This window comes from Protopterus annectens, chromosome 2.part0 (genome assembly GCF_019279795.1).
Source record: "Protopterus annectens isolate FY-2018-M chromosome 2.part0, PAN1.0, whole genome shotgun sequence".
In the NCBI taxonomy this organism is placed as follows: domain Eukaryota; kingdom Metazoa; phylum Chordata; order Ceratodontiformes; family Protopteridae; genus Protopterus; species Protopterus annectens.
This window is the reverse complement of record NC_056728.1, coordinates 1,373,881,514-1,373,903,571: the sequence shown is the minus strand read 5'-3', so window position 1 is coordinate 1,373,903,571 and position 22,058 is coordinate 1,373,881,514. Positions and strand designations below refer to the sequence as shown.

The window sequence follows — 22,058 nt, the reverse complement described above, 5'->3', positions numbered from 1 at the left end:
CCATGGTGGCTGCGGTGTCCACCAAGAAGGAGCTGGATCAGGAGAGCTCCTCGGTCCATCCCCCACACAGGAAGCCTAGGGCAATGGACTGCTTTGGGAAGCAAGTTTACACTTCAGCCACCTTTGCTCTGCATGCACTGAACTATTTGGCACACGTCACCAGACTGCAGAGAGAACTGGTTAAGGAACTTACATCTACCCCGGGGTCCATGGAGAAGGAGGAGGTTTTCTCCTCCGACTGGCCACCTTGACAACCATATTGAACATGTCCATGAGGTTACTTTCTCATGCAACTGAGAGTACCTTGAGGACAGCTGTGATGGGCATTGCCATTAGGCGGCACGCTTGGCTCTGACTGTGTTTTTTCGGAACCCTTCAAGTCGTCTTTCACAAATACCCCCTTTTACGGGTCCACCTTGTTTGGACCTACTGTTCATGATACTCTACCCAGAGCGGGAAAGACAGGAAGACCTTGTCTACCATTGGAATCTGATTTTCTACTCCACAATGGATCTATTCTAAGAAGCAGTGTGGGGGTAAGAAGTTGTGGTTTTGAAAGTCTCGGGATTCTTCCCAAGAAGTTCAGAGTCAACCTTCCCCCAGGGGGAGAGGGGAAAATGACATATGCTGTCCACGTGGCAGAGAGAGTCCAAGGAACCAAGGGTCTCGAGATTTGTTCTCGGACAGGTCTTTTCAGCAATCTTGAGGGCTAGCCCAACTGCTCCACTCTGGTGGCCATTGGGGGGCATCTCTCTCTGCACCCTGGGATTCTGTCACAAATTATTGTTGGGCGCCTCAAATTATATCCAGAGGTTATTCCATTCTGTTTCTTCATACCCCCACTCCAAAGAGAAACCTACCAAATGTTCCACCCAGTCAGCAGGGGGTGTCAGCCATAGAGATCGCCAGGCTGACCAAAAAACAAGTCATCCGGACCATCCCCCCAGACCAGTCCGGGTCAGGCATTTATTCCAGATTCTTTTTGGTGCCAAAGAAAATGGGAGACTTCAGATCTATTCTGGATTTCACTGCTCTGAGCCTGTTTATTGCCAAAACGAAGTTTCAGATGGTCACCTTTCAGTCCATTTTGCCCTTTCTGCAGAACAATGACTTGATGTGCACTATAAACCTTTAGGATGCGTACTATCACATAGAAAGGAACATGCACTCCAGAAGGTTTCTTTGCTTCCAGCTGGGAGCCAGTCACTTCCAGCTCAGAGTACTCCTTTTTGAACTCACCACAGCCCCTCCTGGGTGTTTATTAAAGTGATGGCAGTAGTGACGGCTCACTTGAGAGTGCAGGGATTCCATGTGTTTCCTTATCTGGATGATTGGCTTCTCCCTTCTCCCACCAGGCGTTGGCTTCTTCAGGCCATGGATTACCTCCTTCTCCTGGCACCTTCCCTGGTCATATTAGTCACTCTTGCCAAATTGAATCTGGAGCCAATTCAAGTGATAGATTTTTTAAGTGCCCGGTTGGACACGGTATAGAGCAGGGTGTTTCTGCCACTAGAGGTGGTTACTTTCACTCCAGCAACATGTGAGGTCTATACTTCAAACTCCTTGCCCCCCCCCAGCGGTTAAAGTTTTTCGGGCATTGGGGTTGATGGCAGCTACAAAAAGTCTAATGCCAACTGTGTACCTGCACATGAGGATTCTGCAGTGGACCTTAGCGATGTAGTGGTCCCTACTCACCTTTCCTCTTTTATACCTAGTTTGGCTATCCCGGGTTTGTTGGGAGTCTCTTCAGTGTTAGCTTCATTCCTGGACCTCCTAGTGGGCTGCCCACTTGTTCTTCCTTCCCCCTCAATCACAGTGACCACTGACACCTCCCAGCTCGGGTGGGTGGGCATTGCATGAGATGGACGGTTTGAGGCACGTGGTCCCCCTTGGAGACCAGTCTGCATATTAGTGTCCTGGAAATGATGTTGATACTTTTGGCGTTACAAGCACTTCAAGCTTTTCTTCCCACCGGGACAATTGCCATCCAGACAGGTCTGTTGTCTAGTATGTCAACAAACTTGGGGGGGGTCAGATCTTATCCCCTATGCTGCAAGAACATGAGATTGTAGGAGTGGGTGATCTCTTCCAACCATTTTCTGGTGGCAGCACACATTCTGGGGAAGACCAACATTCTAACGGACAAGCTCAGCAGAACCATTCTGATGCCTTACAAGTGATCTCTGAATCCTTCAGTGGCAGACATGATCTTTTGGAAATGGGGTCATCCTTGCTGCAATCTTTTTGCATCTCCTTCCAACCCCAAGTGCAGCGAATTTTTAGCCCTGATCCTCCCCTCCGGAGTCACTCAGAGATGCTCTGGTCCATGCTTGGCTCTCCAGTCTACTTTATTCTTACCCTCCTCTTCCTCTGATCCCCAAAGCACAGCAGTTGAAAAGCAAAGTAATCCTCATTGATCTCTTCTGGCCTCATCAAGTTTGGTTCCCACTCTTTGGTCTCATCTGGTGTGCCTGCCCTGGACTCTGGATCCAGTTCCAGATCTTCTCTTACGCACGTCAGGGGCTCCACACCCAGACTTAGCCTGAAGCTCCCCGTGTGGCTGCTGCAGTTCCTTTGCTGCAAGAACTCCCAGGCTCTCTTCACCAGTTGAAAAGATTTTGGTTGTGGCTCATAAGGCCTCTGTTAGAAAAATTTCCTCCAGTAAATGGAAACGTTTTTCCATCTGGGAATCGCAGCATAAGTTGAATCCTTTTACATCTCCTGCTCCTGCCATCTTGGATTTTCTAGCCCATACTTTCCACAACGGAGCTAGTTTTTCTACGATAAAAGTTCAGTTGGCAGCTATCTAAAATTTCCGTGTGGGTGAGAATTCTGCCTCCCTGGCTTCTAAACTTTGCAAGGCCTTTTTGAAGGTACCTTCCTCCTTAGGCCACCAATTAAGAACCCGCACACCTCCTTGCGATCTTACTTTGGTTTTACAGGTCCTGGTTTTTCCTCCTTTCAAACCAGCTGGCATTGCGGATTTACAGTTTCTGTACTGGAAGACACCTTTCTTGGTGGCTATCAACTCTGCCAAGCGGGTATCTGAATTGCAGGCATTGTCAATCACACCCCCTTATCTTGTCTTCCATAAGGACAGAGTGGCTCTTCATAACAACCCCTCTTTCATGCCGAAGGTGGCATCCGAAGCTGATATTAACCAGGTGATTAATTTGCCAGTTTTCTTTCCAAATTATCAGAACAAAGGGGAATACAAATTGCATTTATTTGATGTCCACAGACAGTTGGGCTTTTATTTGACTAGAACTAAAAAATTTTCTGCAGTCTGATCAACTTTTTGTATCCTTTTCAAGGTCCCATGTGGAAAAGCGTATTTCTAAGGTCACCCTTGCCCATTGGATTTCCAGTTGCATCTCTACGGCTTATCATTCTAAATGTTTGTCTTTACCTGGCCCTGTCCAGGCACATTCCACCAGGTCATTGTCTACCTCTGTGATCTTTTGGTCCAGTGTTCCTATAGATGACGTTTGTTCTGCTGCCACTTGGTCCTCTTTGAATACTTTTATTTCCCATTACAAATTGGACATTCTCTCCATGAGCAGGGCTTCATTTGTCTCTGATGTACTCTGGAATATCCTTCCATGAGGGCTTCCCTAGGTCGTTGTAGCTAGGGACTCCATCCCATAGGTTGAAGATCAAATGAAAGCAACAACTTCAGATGAAGAAGTTATGTACTTACCATAACGTTCCATCTGAGTTGTTGCTTTTCATTTGTCTTCAACTGCCCCTCCCTCCTTCCCCCTGCCTTTGGGCTTTGTTGTGGACTGGACAGATACAGGCTTCTTCTTGGTCCTGGTTTTGAGTCTGGTGTGTGTGTACCCCTTCAGAGGTCAGGGGTAAACTACTCTGCTGTGGGTTGGGTGATGCTGTCTTGTAGCAAACTTGATCTGAGGGGGAGAGGAAGAACGGGACATTATGGGTAGGGGAGGAGCTGGGACTTTGGTTCCGATGCTAGTGTATACGGTTGAGTCTGATCCGAGTCCCCATAGATTGAAGACAGATGAAAAACAGCTCCTCAGATGGAACGTTATGGTAAGTACGTAACTTCGTTTTTTGTAGGAAACCATCTGAACAGAAGATCATGCATCCTCAAGTTAGCAGAAGAAAGGCTTTTATCATTATGACTATAAAATATCCACTTGCACAGCAGTGTAAACCACAAAAATACAAATCAAACACCAGCAGACAGCCAAGTAATGGAGTAGAACCAAATTTATTAATGCTTTCGTCTGCAAAAACTTAGACTTCAGAATATTTGAATAAAAAAAATTTACACTTGATTACTAAAATCAAATCACATCACTCAATAAGTTCACATATTGTAAAGAAATAGTCTTAACATCTTTTCATCAAATACGAGCAGACATAATTAAATCAGTCTGCATTTATTTGTCGTTTCCTATTTTTTAAAATAACATTTGATGTTAATACTTTCATTGTTACCAGGAACTAATACCAGGTCAGCGTTTGTTTTTGTACTTTTATCATTATGAGCAGCAGCAGCAGCAATCCTGTTGTCTCACCAGTCATCTCCAGTATCTCTCTTCTTAAAGTTCCTTGGAATGATGCTGCCATACATTCTTCTCGCTCAAGAGTTTACATGACAGTACTGCAGTGGATGCTGTGTTTACAATGGTCTCGGCTAACAGATGCCTTAAATACCCTGATTTATCTTTCTTCCATCTACAGAAAACAAATAATGTAGTGGATGGGAGTGTTCCACAACCCCAGCAGTGGCACGATTTATACTTTCTTTCCCCATGGCCATGAAAACTGTGGATGCCTCCTCTGTGGGGTAGGGGTGCATTTGAGCAGAGAATGGTCCAAGGTATATGGACTGACCGAGGCCAGCCTTCATGTAAATGTCATAGAGATGAGGGCAGTCCTCCTATCCTATCATTGCAGGCCCTTCTGTACTGTTTTTGTCTGGGTGTGCTCGTGATTCATTTAAACAACATGACAGTAGTCTAGTAAATCAATAGCGTTTCTCCCTGGGCCGCCACTGAAAATTGGCTTTGTTCCAAGTTGGACTTTCCTGGTAAACAAATGTTAAACAAATGTTGTTTGTCTTTTCGGCTTTTCCCGGTTAGGGGTCGCCACAGTGGAACTCCGGTCCACTAATGATTGGCAGTCGATGTTTATGGTGCTGAGTTGCCAGCCCAGCACCCGACCATCAACGAAGGTATGCCCATTCACGCATGTCTTTCGGAGGCCACTCGACCGCGGGGAGGACATGCAGACTCCACACAGAAAGCACTCCAGCCAAGAATCGAACAGGAGAACCTCTCACTGCGAGGCAGCAACGCTACCGCTGTACCACCATGGCTTAAACAAATGTTAAACAAATAAAGTAAAAGAAATAAGTTGCCCTAGATCTTATCTGATGTGCAGAGAAGCTATGAGAGTATGGCAGTGGGCTATGTCTTCATAGTGTTTTGCGACAGCTATGCACATTCCAGTGTGGATCAATTAAATTGCAGACAGGCTCACAGATCTATTCTGATGCCTCACTAGTGGTCCCTCAATCTAGCAGTAGTGCAACTAGTTTTCCACTACTAGGGCCAGCCTTGCTGCAATCTGGTTACCTCCTTGTCCAATTCCGAATGCAACAGCTACTTTGCTCTCATCCTTCCAGGCGGACAATCACCCAGGGACACACTGGTCTGTTATTGGCCATATTGATGTCTCTATGCTTTCCCCCTTCTTCCATTAAATTTGAAATTCCTGCTTAAAGCTTCAGTGTACAAGGTGTCAAGTTATCCTCATAGCTCCTTTCTGGTCCAGTCATATCTGATTCCCTTTGCTTTGGCCTCATTCCAGTACAGGGTCTCCAGTCCCTCCTGACTGGCAAGCCTTACCTGGACCCTTCAGTTCCTTAACTGCATGGTTTCTCCATTTCCACTAATGGCTACTGATCCTAGCCTTTCAGACAGCTTAATTCAGATACTTTCAGCCACTTAAGAGTCTACTCATAAACTCAGCAAGAGTAAGTGGAAGAAATTTTCTCTTTGCACTTCTAGTCAAGGTGTGGACCCTTCTTCACCCCTATACCTTCAAATTTGCATTTTCTTTCATCTATGTGTGACTCAAGTTCTAGTATCTGTGCAATCCAAGAACAGTTTGTCACCATCTCCAACTTCCACACAGACTTTCCAGCTTCTTTTCTTGCAGCTCAGAAAATATGCAAAACCTTCTTTAAGGATACCTTCCTTTATATCCCCCTTTTAAAGATCCCACTCTCTTGTTGGAAATTAATTTGTTATGGGAGGCATTAACAACCCCCCCCCCCCATGAACCAGCTTGCCTCCTCATCTCATTTTTCATGAAGGCAGATATCTCAGAACTAATCGTTCATTCCTGCCCAAAGTAGTTTTGGAATCCAGACTCAAACAAAACATTCATCTTCTGGTCTTCTTCCCAAATCACTCCCGTAATGGACAATACCTTCTTCACTCCTTGGATTTTCACAAATAGTTATGCTTTTATTTTTACTACACAAAGACAATTAGGAAAGATTCTCACTTGTTCATTTTATTTATGCCCTCAAGTCAGGGTACAAGATATCCAAAACAATCTTGTCCAGACGGCTTTTAGACTGCATAACATTTATATACCAATCAAAGAATAAGACCTTATTGATGAACCTATAGTCACATTCAGATAGTTCTCTGACAGCCTCCTCTACAGCCTTCTTCAGGAAATCTTCAGTTTATGGCATGTGTAGCAACAGCCTGGTCTGTGTTACATAACTTTTCTAAATATAAGCTAGATATCATCTCTAGGTCCAGATCTTCCTTTTGAGCTATCATCCCCAAGGTCATGATTCCACCCAGGAAAACGCGTATCCTATGATACAGGATAGTGACATTATGTATTTAGCCATAATGTTGGATCTTTATCACCTGTACTCCATTCTCTTTGACAGCCCATCCCCTGTCCCACCCCCCGCCAAATTGCCATAGTGCACTTCTCCAGAATGCCGTAGTAGACCTATCTTGAAGCTTGTCTTCTATTCCCAAATTCTTTCTGCTAGTTCCCTTGCCTTTATTCTTCTTCTAGGGGTTAAGCAGCAAATTCATTGTAAGAGCAAGCGGGGAACAGATGTATGACAGGAGTAGGGAAGGAGCTTGAGCTAGAGTACTTGATAAAGCAGTAAGTTACCCCATTCGATCCACCTCACACAAAATTACTTTAATTAAAAGAGGATGGATTTGGGATAAGAATATATTACTTTGTGGATTTCCAAAATGATTGCATACAGATCAACAGTTTAACTCTCCCAGTATGAAAACAGAAACTGAGAATAAGTAGTGCCATTGAAACTGTTTTTGTTTTTTTGTTTTTGGGTAAAATGTAGCTATTGGCTAGTATTTACACTGCCGGGATGCCAGGAAAGAAAACATTTGGAAAACGTGAAAGAAAATAAACCAGAAAATATGAATGATGGGAAGGATTCTACAGCTGCTCAGCAAAAAGCAGTTGAAGCTTCAGCTTTGGTTCAAGAGATGGCTTCCAGTAATTCAGTAGAAAAATAAATCAAATGTACTCAGAGGGTATTAAAATAAATGAAACACTGAAGGATTATATCAACTCATAAAACAGAAGGCTGAAAAAAAGAAGAATCTTTAGCTGTTCATTTGAACTGATAAAACTGCAAAAAATCAGGGGCTGAAACAAAGAAAGAGCTGGCTGGGTGTGAAGCTACTCAAGAAGAGCTGTTTCAAAAATAGTATTGTGAGAAGACTGAGCATGTAGATAAAACCTGAGATTTCTGCTGTACCAGACACTGGAAGGAACAGACTATATTGGTTTTATTAAAGCTCAGATAAACAGCTGGACTGGTGTTCCACAGCAGAATTTAATTGAAAGGGCAAATCGAGCATTTGCTCCAACCCCGGCCTTGAGAAAGTAGCCATGACCTATATTAGTAAAGATGTAATCATACCAGCAGAAAGAGTTAATTCTGAGAAAACTAGCAGAAGGGCAAAGTATTAAAATTGGATACAGCAGAGCATTTATAGAAAAAGATTGTTCACTGTACACCAGGCATAAAATAAGTAAATTTATCCAAGCAATCAGGGAATGTCGAGAGGCAGGTGTGAGATTCAAACTGCTGTATCCAGCTATCTTCGGAGTATTATTATGTTGGCGGATCAGAGTAATTTTTGATACAGAACAGGATAAGGAAGAAATAAAAATGTTTATCAAAAAGTGAGCCAGCAAGTGGAAGGGGATTCTGCTTCTTATTCTTCTGACTAGTACGGTTCATAGAAAAACTTTACCAGTGAAACCTCTCCAATGCTGCAAAGGGAAACGCATGAAAGACAGAAAAAGCACATGAATTGACTAGAAGAATCTGCAGAATATTTGACTTGAACCAGAGTTTGGTGTTGGGAGATGGAGAAAGACAACACTGAAATATTATTGAATAAATAGGAGACTATAAAACATCAGTCACATTTGTGAAATGTGGCTTTGCAAGAAAAAGCAGCTAAAAAATACTGGACTTCTGTTGACTTTGTTAAACTTATTGTTGAACTGTAAAGGATATACCTTATGTGTCATTAATGTTTAGAATGACACTAAAAGGGAGAAAGCAAGTGTAAGTAAAACCATTTTTTTCTTATTGGTCTTCGTGTAAAACATTTCATGATAGAAACTGCATGTTATATATAGTAAAGCAGTTTTGTTTAGTGTGTAGCCAGGGGTATTTTAAATGTGGGAGGAGGTTTGTCATTGTCTCTTGTATGTGTTAAAAATATTAAAGTAAACAAGTACTTTTATTTAGTTCTAAGAAATATAAGCTTTGCAGTATAACGAAAAGAAAGGTTAGATAAAAACAAGTTTAATGTTAATATGCTGTGATCTTGTGCTGCTGGGATGAGGTGGAAGTGTAAAAGTGTACTTATATTATATGTAGAATTAAAATATGTTCTATTTTACAAGGGTGTATATAGCTTATGTCAAAGCCATTAATCTAGACAAGCAAGTGACTTTTGTCAGCAAGTAAGCTTTAAAAATAAGACAAAATGTTGAAAGACATGAAAATTGCTAACTTTTTTACAACTGCAAAATTGTTAGCTGTTTTTTTTTTTTTTTTTGATTAGCGAGTTCCACTGTGGCAACCCCTAAAACCCGAAAGAAGAAGAAGTAGCAAATGTTCAGCATGAGTTAAGAAGTTTGTAGCTGAAGGCAGCTGTGCTTTCTTTTCTGAGCAAAATTTACAAAGATTCATTGCCGAGTACTTTTCCATGGAGTTGAGCTGCCTGCGGGTTCAGACAGTTTATCCTGAGAGTTCTGAGGGAAATGCAGCATTTAAAGGCACAGTGGCAAGCATTTCAGTGAAAAATAAAGTTTGAAATTAATAGGAAGCAAGTAAGAGATAGCAACCTCCCTAGCAGTCTTTATACTTTAATGCATTTAATAGAACAGTATATAATTTAGTTTTATGCAAAAATATCCAGTGCGTTTTTTCTTAGGGCTCAAAGTTAATGTTTTCTGAAAAGCATACAAGCTGTTTCTCACATCTGGAAGGGAAATACAGATAAGTGACCGCAATCAGTGTAAGGTGGAGACTTGAACTTGATTTGCAATAGCAAGTATGTATAAGGAGGACCTAGAATGGAAAATACAACATAAGAAGGTAGATTTCTGAAGACATTTATGGAAATATTTGGTATAGAAGACATGAATTTGGTAATAGGAATTCAGACATAATTTACATATTATTCCGTAAGGTACAATAACTGAGCTACACTCTATATTTCTCAGGAAATATTTGTATTTAACTGAAAGCTTCAACACACATCCAATAACTATTTCTGAACATGTATCAATTAAGATAAAAATGCAGGGTAATGAAGTTAAAATAAAACACTAGAGCCATCCCACCTACCTGTTCAAAAGAGAGGAATTTTAAGCAGTGGGTAGTGAATATTATTTGAGAGTTATTAGGGAAGATAGAAATATCTTCAAAACCTAAAACTAGTGAGTGGGATAAAATGAAAATGGAGTTTTAAAACAGGCTAGAAATAAAAGAGAAAGTGATATGGTTAAGAAGTAATAGGAATTACTTAAAGGGGCTGACAAAGTATTGCAGAATAAGGGGACTCTCACAGAGCATGAAGAGGTGCAAATTCAGAGTGCTAAAAAGATTATCTGGATAAAATGCATGAGTTTAGAAAAACTGCTTTTAAGCAACTATTTTTTTTTTTTTTTTTTTTACAATAAACAGCACAAAAATTTGTAGCAAAATGACTTAGGCAGCAGAAATTTAAAAGGGTTGTTTCCAAATTAGGGACCATATTAAAAAAAAAAACAGAGATCCTGTAAAGGTTTTAGAGATATTTTGGAAATGTTATGAACATTTGTATAAAAGAAAGAAGTGTACAAATCAAGAAAGAGCACAAACGGAAATATTTCTGGAAGACTTAATTATGCCAATGTTAGAGGTAAATGCTAAGAAAGGAGGGATGAGATAAAATGATGATGTATAATTAATCTTCAGGAAAGTCTCCAGTAACAAATGGTATTACTCATTCTTTTTTAATTTCTCCAAGTCTTTTGAGTTTCTAGTACCATGACGGGAATGGACCCCATTCCTAAGTCAAAGTACGATTAAAGTTCATGAAATTAGTATTGTTTCAGTCTTTGATGTCAGCCAAAAGTGCTATTCGCAGCACCTGTAGTTTGCCTAGTAATGACGACTCCGGCAATTCGTATGGAGTTACATGTATTGGTAACATATCTAAATACAATTGTAGATTCTTTTTTATAAGGCCCTTTGCTCTTACTACTGTTGGAACTATGTGGGTATCTTTCTTCCACATTGCTCTCGTTTTGCCTTCAAGTCTTGATATTTTCTCTCTCTGTACGCAAGACACTGTAGTCACTGGGTATAGCAGTATAAATGCTACTTTTGTCTTCTTTTCATGGACCACTATATCTGGTTTACTCGCATCTATATTTTGAACTGTTGGTAATGGGTGATCCCATGTTATGTTGACTTCATCATTTTCTATGATGCTTTGTGGCTCATGTTTCCACTGTTTTTCAGCTACTTCAGTATTATAATGTTTGCACAATCCCCAGTGTAACAGTCTTGCCACATTGTTGCACCTTTCAGTATACAATCCTTCTACCATTAGTATGCCACAACCAGCAACAGGGTGTGCAACTGTTTCCAATTCTGTTTTACAAAACCTACATTTGTCTGTTTCTCCCACATTTTCAGCATAGTTTGTAAACCAACATGTACGTAGCTCACTGTATTGGGCCGCCAATATTAACCTTTCATCTTTTGGTTTGAATTCACCTGTCTTTAACCATTCCTGCATCCGATCCTGATCAACATGAGGTTCTTCCAGAAGTTTTCTATACTTGCAAAAATATTTATGCAGTTTCCACATTTCTTGCCTTCTCATCTGATCCTTCACCTATTCATTCTTTCTTTTGATTTTTTTGGCACATTCAGCTACTGCCTGATTTTTATCTACTTCTGGTTTGATTTCCATTCCTGCTAAGCAGGGAAGGCATCTTAGATTTATTCTCCTCATGTTTCAAAAACGTTCATTATGTTTGGGTCTTCTGAGGTCAGCAGTTATGTGTGCAGACCCGTGATTGCAGATCTATACATGTAATTAATTTCAAGGAGGCCCATACCTCCTTTGGAATGGGGAAGGTATAATCTTGGTATGCACTGATTTTTATAAATCATTTGGTGAGCATGAAGCATCCTTCTTGTTTTCCTGTATAATCTATCCAACAAGTTTTGGAACCAGTCAATCACTCCAAAACTGTAAGTTAGGACAGGACGAGCAAATTGGTTTGTAGCTTGAATTTTGTTCTTAGATGTAAATGCTGTTTTCAGGATTAATTTAAGTCTCCTAAAATATTCCTTATTAAATTTTATTTACATTTGTTCATGTTTTATTGTTGATTCTTCATCAATTCTCAAATATGTATACACTCCCTCTTACTCGGGTTCTTTTATATCACATTCTTGTCCCAAACTGATGTTTTATTGGTGCTGCAGTTTTCCTGCTTTAAAGGTTGCTTTTGCACATTTATCAAAACCAAATGATATTCTTATATCATCTGAAAACGTTTTGACCACTTGCAGTTGTGCTTCCAGTTCCTCATCTGATGAACTATACAGTTTTAAATCATCAGCAAATAGCAGATGAGAAGTCTTTACATTTTGTTGCTTTGTAGGAGCCAAATTATAGCCATGGCCTATTCTGTTAAGTAGTCAGCTTAATGGGAATACAGAATAGCAGCGGTGACAGGGAGTCACCGTGAAATATCCCCCTTTGAATTTTTATCCCTGGAATAATATCCCCCTTTGAATTTTTATCACTGGAATAATATCCCCCTTTGAATTTTTATCCCTGGAATAATAATTGGTCCTTTATCATGGCTTAATTGCAATGTGGTCTGCCACTGTTTCATGGTCACTGTAATGTAGTCGATCAGTGTAGGGTGTAGCTTATACATTTTTTAGCACTGTTCTATTCGTGAATGTGGAATACTATCAAATGCTTTTTTGTAGTCAGTCCATGCCATACTTGGATTCTTCCCCTGCTTACAGTTCTCTATTATGACTTTATTTAGCAACAGATGATCCTGTGTTCCGTATTACTTTCTTTTATGACCATTTTATTTTGTTGCCATGATTGAATTTTCTTCTAAATGACTATAAACTCTGTTGGCATCAATTCCAGTGTATAGTTTATACATCATTGAAAGGCATGTCATTGGTCTGTAATTTTTAGGATAACTTGCAGGTTCACTTTTAAGTAGGAGCATTGTTTTTCTGTTGGTGTCTGTTCGGGGTGCGTATATAAATAGTTCTTATTCATGGCTAAATCTTTGCACAAAGATGTTAATACTTTTAGCCAGAAGTTAGGTACTGCATCTTGGCCTGGGGTTTTCCAATTGGAGGCTTTTCTTAACTTTATCTCAATCTCTCTGGCCGTTGCATCATCCCATTTCATATCCTGTACCTTTGAATTTCTTATTCTTTCTTTTACTTCTTCTATCCATTTAGCATCTTTATTGTATTTCACAGGATTTTCATAGATATTTCTCCAAAATATATCTATTTCTTTTTTCGGATGGTCTTTCAATTCCTTTTGCCTTGTTTCCCAGTTCTCTGTAGAACTTTTTGGGATCATCAGTAAATTGTTTATTTTGTACTTTTCCTTTATATTTATCTGTACATCTAAGTTTTTCTGCTTGTGCTGAGATTGTGTTTATTATTTGCAGTAGTGCAAGATAGATCCTGAACCATTATAATACTGCACATTGCTTTTATCACGTCTATTTGAGTATTTTTGTTGATCTATTCTGACTTCTATACTCGTCTAACGGTGATACTTCTTGTCTTAATTGCTTTATAGTTTTCTCTATTCGATACTTCCATGATGGTATTAGATTTCTCCCCTTCCTTTCCCTTAACTACTCTGTGTTCTTGTGGTAGAATTTTATCTGTTATTAATTTAGCTGCACAGTAATATATCCTGTTTATTTCTGTTATATTGCATGGGTCTCTATAGACAGCCCTAATTACTGAGTTCATTTGTTTTATCAAACTTCTGACTTTTTGAGTTTTATTGACATTCTGCAGTCTATTTCTTTCATTGATCTTAATATATCTGTCTCTATTAAATCAATCAACTCTTCTCTTAGCTCATTTTCTTCTAAACTGAGGGGACATGTTTTGTTTTCTATTTCCTGTGGGTATTCTATAGAGAGTTCTATAGCATCTTCCTGTGGTACATTCACTTCAACCTGCTCTGTTATATGGGAACTCACTGGCCTATCACTCCTCAACATTGACTGCGTCAGAGTTGCCACAGTTTCCTGTTCCTTCCCTTGCCATCCAGCTTCAAATGAATGTTTATACTGGTTTCCTGTGGAAGGCTCCAAAATATCTTCATATGGCAACTGCCCAGTTGCTTTCTATTCCACTGGTTTCTCCTTAATTTGGATGTCCATTGCTCTACCCTGCTGTGGTGCTTTCCGAGTTCAATTTTCTATACTGAATCCTTCACTTCGCAGGTACTCCGTAAACTCAATTTCTATTTCTTTAACTTCTCCGTTAATAATCTTTTCTACTTTTCCTCTTTGTCTTCTTTTTTTTTAATTATAAAGTTTTCCATTATTCAAGTGTTCTTGTGTAAGCTTAGAAGTTAGGAGGCAAGAAAGTGATAAAGATCTGGACGATTTTGTTTTCACCGCATTTTAAAAGGAAGGGAAGCACCAGCATCTTGGAATAAATCTGTGGTGGCTGTAGTACCAGAAGACCTGTCGGACCTAGCTCCATACAGACCCATCTCAATTTTAAACCATGATTAAAAAGTGTTTGCATGTACAATAGCTAAAAGAATGGCAAATGTGTTGCCAACATTGATAGATATAGATTAGTGTGGTGTTGTCTGGGGCAGGCAAACATCTGACAATATTAACAGAACAATGATAATTCAGTGGAGAACAGATTGTAAGAAAATTCCACTGTTATTGGTGGGTCTTAATGCAGAGAAACCATTCAACAGAGTAAGTTGGAATTGTATCAGTAGGGCAGTGGAAACATTTGCATTCCCTGATAAAATAGTAAGGTTAATTAGAAGGATATGTAAAGGACAACAGACAAGAATTAAAGTGGGAGAGTTCTTGTGTGATAATTTGTCTGAACACAGAAACAAGGCTGTGGTATACTCTTTCCTTGTGCTATTTGCTTTATATTTAGAGCCATTGACAAATAAATTATGGGACTTGGAAATTCAAGGATATAATTGGCAAGGTAGTCAAGTAAAGTTAGCTTTATTTGCAGATGACATATGTTTGTACCTGAAAAACTGTAAAAGGACATCTCAATGCTGTGGATTATTCTAAGACAGTTTCAGTTTTTTTGGGATATAAAATTAATGCAGACAAAACAAAGGCCATAACTGTAAACTATGGTCCCACACATGAATTGGTTCAGCAATATCCATATTTATGGGGACACAATAAAATGGAAGTATTTAGGATTATGTGTTAAAAAGGATTCTGATATAACAGCTAAGGGTATGTGGGAAGAGACTAAACAAAGATCATGCAAAAATGAGAAACTGGAAGCTCATGTTTATAGATATACATAGCAAAATTAAGCAGTGAAAATGTTTTAGTCCCTTTAGTTTTATATGCAGGTTAGGCATATATTTATCAACCAGAGGAGACGTTGTGGATAGTAATAAAGAGTTGAAGAATTTTATCTGGGAGGGGAAGAGGATAAGGGTCAAGTTCAGTAAAGTGATATTTCCAATAGAATAAGGTAGTTTAGGATTACCTTATTTGAAGAGATACTGTGGAACTACACAGTTAAGGCTTATATACATAACTTAAGCAGAAAGCTGTAATTCAAAGTGGAAAGGGATGATGGTGGTGATGAAGCTGGGGAAAATTCAAGAAATAGAGAGAACAGGATTTTGGATGCAGATTTTTAAGAAGAGTAACAATAGCCATACAGAATATTATATTTGTAAAGCACCAGAAAGTATTCTAAAAAGTAAACCAACGTAAGAATGGATAAAGGAGATTTCTACTGATAGGGATGACTGCAATGTGGAATACAGAGAATAGGCAAGAGGAGGCTGGAATTTACTTGAGAAAACTGGAAATTGAACCAAGATAATGGCAGCAAATAACTAGAGAGGGAAAGGTAATAGAATGGAAACAGGCCAAGAAGACATTTGGACTGCAGGCTACAGACTGCTTCCTCGTCAAGGACTGATCTCAGTTTATAGGCAAAGAGAAAGAGATAGGGGAATCCTTAGTGAAAGACCTGCTCTGGTACAGTTTTTAGTTGAATCTAGCACAGAAGTTGCTGTTTAAAAATGAGTAATTGATAGGGCATATAAAATATTGCATGATAACTATAGGAATCAATCAGAGGAAGTTAGGAAATACTGGGAAGAGAGATCGAATAAGCATTTCACAAGAAAACATGGGAGGACATATGTATGACTCCCAAATATGCAACAAAGTCTAGATGATTTAGAATTTTTGCTTGGAGGTGTTTGCATAGGTATTTTTATACTCAAAACAGACTCCAAAGAATTTTTCCTCATGTAGAAGGCAAATGTTGGAAGTGTGATGAGGAAGAAAGAGGTAACTGGGAACAAATGTTTGGGAGTGTAATGAGCTGGCAGACTTTAAAAATTCCCTACAGAGTACTCGGTCAGAAATATAGGGTGAGCAAATTGGTATAACTAAGGAAATGATTTTTTCATCTGGGTTACAAGATCTGATTTGCCTGTAAATAGTAAGGCCTTGTTCATTTTAATGCTGGTGGCTGCCCAAAAAGCAATTACTAGAAAATGGAAATCAGGATCTAAACCATCTGTACTTCAAGTAGTGAATATCGTAAGAGCAATACAAGGTCTGGAACTGGGATCTTTAGAAAATGGTAGGAGCAAACTGAAATGCAAAAATGGAGATTGTGGGAACAATGCATGCAGAATATTTTTTGAAGGAGTGACGTTTAAGGGAAGACAGGAATATAACAATTTATGTAATGTTGGATTCATTATAATTGTATAAAAGCATGTATGTGATGTATAATGTTTATAACTGTGAACATGTTAACATGTTTTTTTTTTTCTACATAAATGTATGTTTGCCTGTATCTTAAGTGATAATTCAGTGTAGGTGTTAAAAATAAAAAATCACTTTTCATAATTTCTTCACTATTTAAACAACTTCCTTAGTTATTATATTATACAATTATTGTTTAAAGTTTACACACTAATGAAATTAATTTGAAATGCCCACTTAAAATTGATATGACATTCTTTTTGGGTTGTATTTTTTTTTTTTTTTTTTGCAGTTTTTTATGTCTGTTCCGGGCACTAGAGAAATTCTATGCAGAGAGGGATTTAGTTCAATAAAGTATTGTTTGTAAATGCTATGTAATTATATTAAGGAATACTCTGAGATACCTATACCTTGGATTTACTATATATTCTGTCCATATTACACCTGCAGTTCTGTTACTCAAATAATCATAGAGATGGTCCTTGGAAGTTCACAAAGCATCCTCTGTTGCAGATGGCATCTCTGTACATTGTACCACTTTTTGTCTTGGCTGCCTTGAAGTAAGCTTTTGACTCTTAACTTCACACTATTCCCATCATACTAGGTGTGGCAGACTGCCTACTGGATTAGTCATCAAGTAAGATGACACTGCTTTCACGGACATGATCTTAATCTCAGATTTCCATAAGATAAGGAGATCTATCCTTCACACACACACACACACACACACACACACACCCTGAGGAGGGAGTCGAAGAATGGATAAATGCAGCAGAACGGCTTCATGATCCATAAGTGGGCATGTTACATGCTCCACCAGTTTCACCCTCTCACGAATAAAACCTGTTTCTGTCAACCAGTAATCAGTTCAGCTATGACTGACTAATACTTTATATTTTAATCCAGCCTCATCCGGGTGAAGATCTCACACACACACACACACACACACACACACACACACACACACACACACACACACACACACACACACACCAGCCAGGCCATGGCTTACCAAGAGTTTTCCCAGCAGTCTTTTGTGTTATTAGATACTTATCATCCAATGGTTTGAGCTATCCAAGACTGAATCCATGATGACATTAAAATTCTGTCTCAATAACAGGACGGTTATCTCGCTTAGGGGCTTTTATTTGTTAAAAAGTGAAGCATAAAATGTTATGTTAATGTTACAACTGTGTATGTAAACCAACATGAAGCAGACAATGGCCATCAGCCAACTGCTTTCTTAATTATACTTCTGTAGTTGCAACTATGCCATCTACTGTGTATCAGCAGTAATACCTCTCATTTCAGGATATGCCATAACTTCAGTTTGTCCCAACAAATTCCTCCGTATACACATGTTGTATCTTTTGGTCATGTTAGTTGCCTGAATAAAAACCAAGTGTGCCTTATGCTTCTACAAACATCTGATTACTTTGACTGTTTAGAGGTGTATTCAGTGTACAATTGTTTACAGAGAGAGAGAGAGAGAGACGTGAGCATAATGCTCTCAAAAGTTTATTTTGTACTCTTTACAAGCCCTGCTTAATCTCTGTCATCCAGTTTATGTGTGTGTGTGCCTGTGTGTATGTCTAGCAGCTATATCACTTAGTGGATTGCTGCTTTTAGTGTGATAGCCTATAGTAAATGCGAATAGTTGTTAGATAAACAATAAGCATTAAACAGAAGTGTAAAATTATCAATTTGTTCAGCATTTAATATATACAGTCACTCTGAACATTAAAGCAAACACTCAAAACAAAGTCCTGTGGTATTGAGACGTTTTTTCAGCCTCAAAGTCCCATATTCAGTGCCATTTGTGTTGTCACATTATAAAGCTGGCAACAGTAACCTGTCCTCTTCTACATAGAAGAACAGACATGGAATTGGGGATTCATACATCATAATGGGAATAAATTGATTCTTAATACATAACAGCTTTCCCGCCAAAGTGATGTTTTCACCTTACAGAAGTCACAGTGTATGTGACCAAAGCTCAAATCTTCCCTTACTCTTCTGCAACTCTTAAGTTTACAACACTCTATGTTGGCCATTAGCACCCCCCATCTTCTGTTTTCATGATAATGAGCTACAGCATGCTGTGCAGTTGTGTACTAGTGTGAGTAGTAATGGCAAATCTCCATGCGGGATCTGGTTGGAAATTTGCCATCTAAGCACCGCCTGGTGTTTGACATTTCTGCAAAAGCACATGTTGACTGAAATTTGATTTCACTTATAGTGCTGCAGTCACAGTGATACTCTCTCCATGTGGCTTGCTCACATCTTGTTACTTCAGACAGGTAATGTGGAGATGTGTTTAGATTTGAAAGAATTAAGATGGCAAGTTCTTTTAAATGCTACTAATATTCTATATATAAATTAAGATGCATATTTTAAACACACTTGTCTCAGTGCAACCTGGGCTGGACCTGAAATTGTTCAGGTTTTGATCAGTGCTCCACCCTGATAGACAGACATATGTAACTAAATAAATAATTTATGCTGGAGTCAAATCCATTAAATGATTGAATTTTATTGGTTATTTTTTGTCATGCAACTGTTTTAACTATTTAAGTATGATTAATGTGAACTGACACTAGTCTGATGAAGTCTTATAAACTGGTAAAATTAAAGTTCTCACTCATATAAGTGATGAGACATTTTCTATTTTTGATTTCTGGTTCTTATTAGATTAACAATTCATACCTTCTTTACTTACATCCGTTATGCCTTTCACCACTGTTCTTTCAGATATACTGGCAATTTGAGTATAAAGGTAGTATGTGATCAGATGACTATCCTAGAGTTTACACACTCTAGCCTGATTACTGTGTATTACTTGAACCGTATCACTGGGTAGTGTAGCTTTGAATCTTATCTTTCAACCTTTTAATTTGAGAAATCTGGACAAAGCCTAAAATAATGGGGGGGTAAAGGCCCAAAAATAGGGATAGATTTTAAATACTGCTGTTATAAAGTTAGAAAGTTGCTAGAATAATGGGATTTGTGTTAGCATTCATTTTTCTGAATATATGAAGTCTGAAACTCAAATATATGTCATTATTTAATTACTTCAGTCCTCAATGACTTGCCAGAAAACAACACATTTTATGAGGAACAGACCAAAAATCTAGACAGTTTACAGGTATGCATTGAATAACATTGCTGTTACTTTTTCTAATGCAGTTCAGAAACTTATGCCAGAGTCTTAGTAAAACCTGGGTGATAATGCACTGAATTAAAAAAAAATGTTTCACCTTTCTAATTGGATTTCAGGCAGAATAAGTAAACGTAAGTTCAGATAACTTCAATTACATAATGAATCTTGCATGCCTGATGTCTTGCAGCCTCTGCATCTATCTGTTCCCCTTCTGCACTTATTTGAGATCTCCAGCTACATCTGAATTGACCTAAAAGTACATCCATTAAAGGGTGCAGCATTCTGTAGTTAACTGTGCTTGCGCCAACTAATATACAGGGTTTCTTTCCTGTTGATTTTAATTTAGGCAGTCTGTTTTCTGTTTAGCCGTTCCCTGGTATATTTCCACACATCTGACTTCTCAGCTGTAGAGAGAAATGTACGAGTTGACATTTTGAGTGTTGTTGGCATGCCATCTTAGTTTGTAGACTACTTATTCCCACACGATATCCAGTAGGAGATGATTTATTTTACTACAGTCTGAAAGTCTGTGCATGGCAATTCTGGCATATACATCCAGGTAGCGTAAATACTGCCTACAGAAATGCAGTTCAGGACTTTTTTTTGCATAATGTCAGTGGTAGAGGAGAAATGCAACAAAGACTGGCATTTCTTTAGTACTACAACACTGCTCATTGACTTTATAGGTCCATGGTGTAAACTAAACAGAAAAAGTTGTCACACTTAGTTCATGCTTAGGAAAACTTTAGCACACGCCTCAGTGCGCATATTTAACATTTTTCATCCTGTATCTGTAGTGCAGTGGACAATTCTTCAGACAGTTTTGTTGCATGTTGATTATTACGTACTGCTTATAATCAGGCATGGTGTAAACTAACTGTAAAGTGTTTGGCCCTCTTTCCCTCTTTAGGCAGATGTAGATGGCAGTTTTCACAATCCAGAAGAAGCCATGTTCACAGTTAAGCTCCTTCAGACATTGATTGCCTGTGGAATTAAAGGATCAATGATTGGGGTGATAACTTTATACAAATCTCAGATGCACAAGGTAACATTACTCTTCTGCTGTAGAGACTGTAAAAATACCAGATTTGTATATATTTATGTATGTGTCATATTTAAAATGTTATTTTATATATGCATAAATATATGCACATAGTTATTGTGTATCCAGTGGTTATGCTAGCATGTCCTGTTAGTACAAGTAATGAGAAAATATGACGTCTGACACAAAGATGACCAGGGACATGTGACTGTGTTTCAGGAGATTGTAGTGACTGTACAACTATATGTAATATACCAGTGTAAAGGTAATTTGATTTCACTTGGTGGCATGCTTGAACAGTTGTCCCAGGGTCCATTTCTAATCTCTGGTTGCAGTCTATTTGAGTCTGTATTCTTCTGTGTCTTTGCTGTTTCCCCAGGGTGTAGTCTTATAAAGACAGCTCCTAAAGACAATACTGGTTGATGTTCCTACTATATATTTTCCAGAGATATAGCCTGTACTTTGCTGTTGTGGTGCACACCTTGCCTAAAAAAGATCTTTAAATATCAGTTCATTCACCCGGGTAGCAAACACTTCATTGAAATAAATTATGTTTACCTCTTTGCTTCATTTGAAGCTGACTTTTTTGCTTCATTTTTGTGTACTGTGCATTTTCTGTTTTTTTATAAAAACTGTCAATTGCCTCAGCATTTCATCTATGCATATTGCTTATTTCATTAGTGGTTATTATATATTTAAAACACTGTGAAGTTTAATCTATACATTTGCTGTTCTTACTGCTCTTCTGGGTCCATTTGCAGTCTTTTGGTCTATATGCAACTTGGAGAGGCAGTAAGAAAGAGACTGCTAAGCCTGCATGTAAATATGATCTTAATATTAGTTTGCTAGTTTGACACTTTCTTAACAACAAACAGTCCATGTTTGTCATATTTCATGAGACACAGGGATAAAGATTGCCATTTCTTTACATTCTTCCACTTTTGAAGATTTCAGCCCAGAGTAATGATGCACTAGCACCTTGTCTGTCACTTTGGATCCATTAGTTACATGCTGTTTTTCACTCAAGCATTTACTTGTGTCCTTTGTCTTATGCTGGTACCGAAAGAACTAACAGAGTGCAACTGGATTCCAATATTATTTTAAAACATTACTGAAACACAGCTGCTCTAACCTGTCCTCCCTTCATCCCTATATATCATCTCCAGTTTATTGTTATACCTGGTCTATTAAATATTACTGTACCACATTAGCAAGCTGGATAAAAACAATTTCAAAACAATATAGAGAATAATGAGC

The 22,058-nt window shown here is 38.6% G+C and overlaps 1 protein-coding gene across 1 annotated transcript in view; it reads left to right on the top strand.

The window, feature by feature from the left end:
• ZGRF1 (zinc finger GRF-type containing 1) overlaps positions 1–22,058 on the top strand; it is a 2,981,513-nt gene that overhangs the window by 2,617,231 nt on the left and 342,224 nt on the right. The window contains 1 exon segment of the mRNA XM_044061551.1: positions 20,670–20,804. Coding sequence (XP_043917486.1) covers positions 20,670–20,804 — 135 coding nt within the window.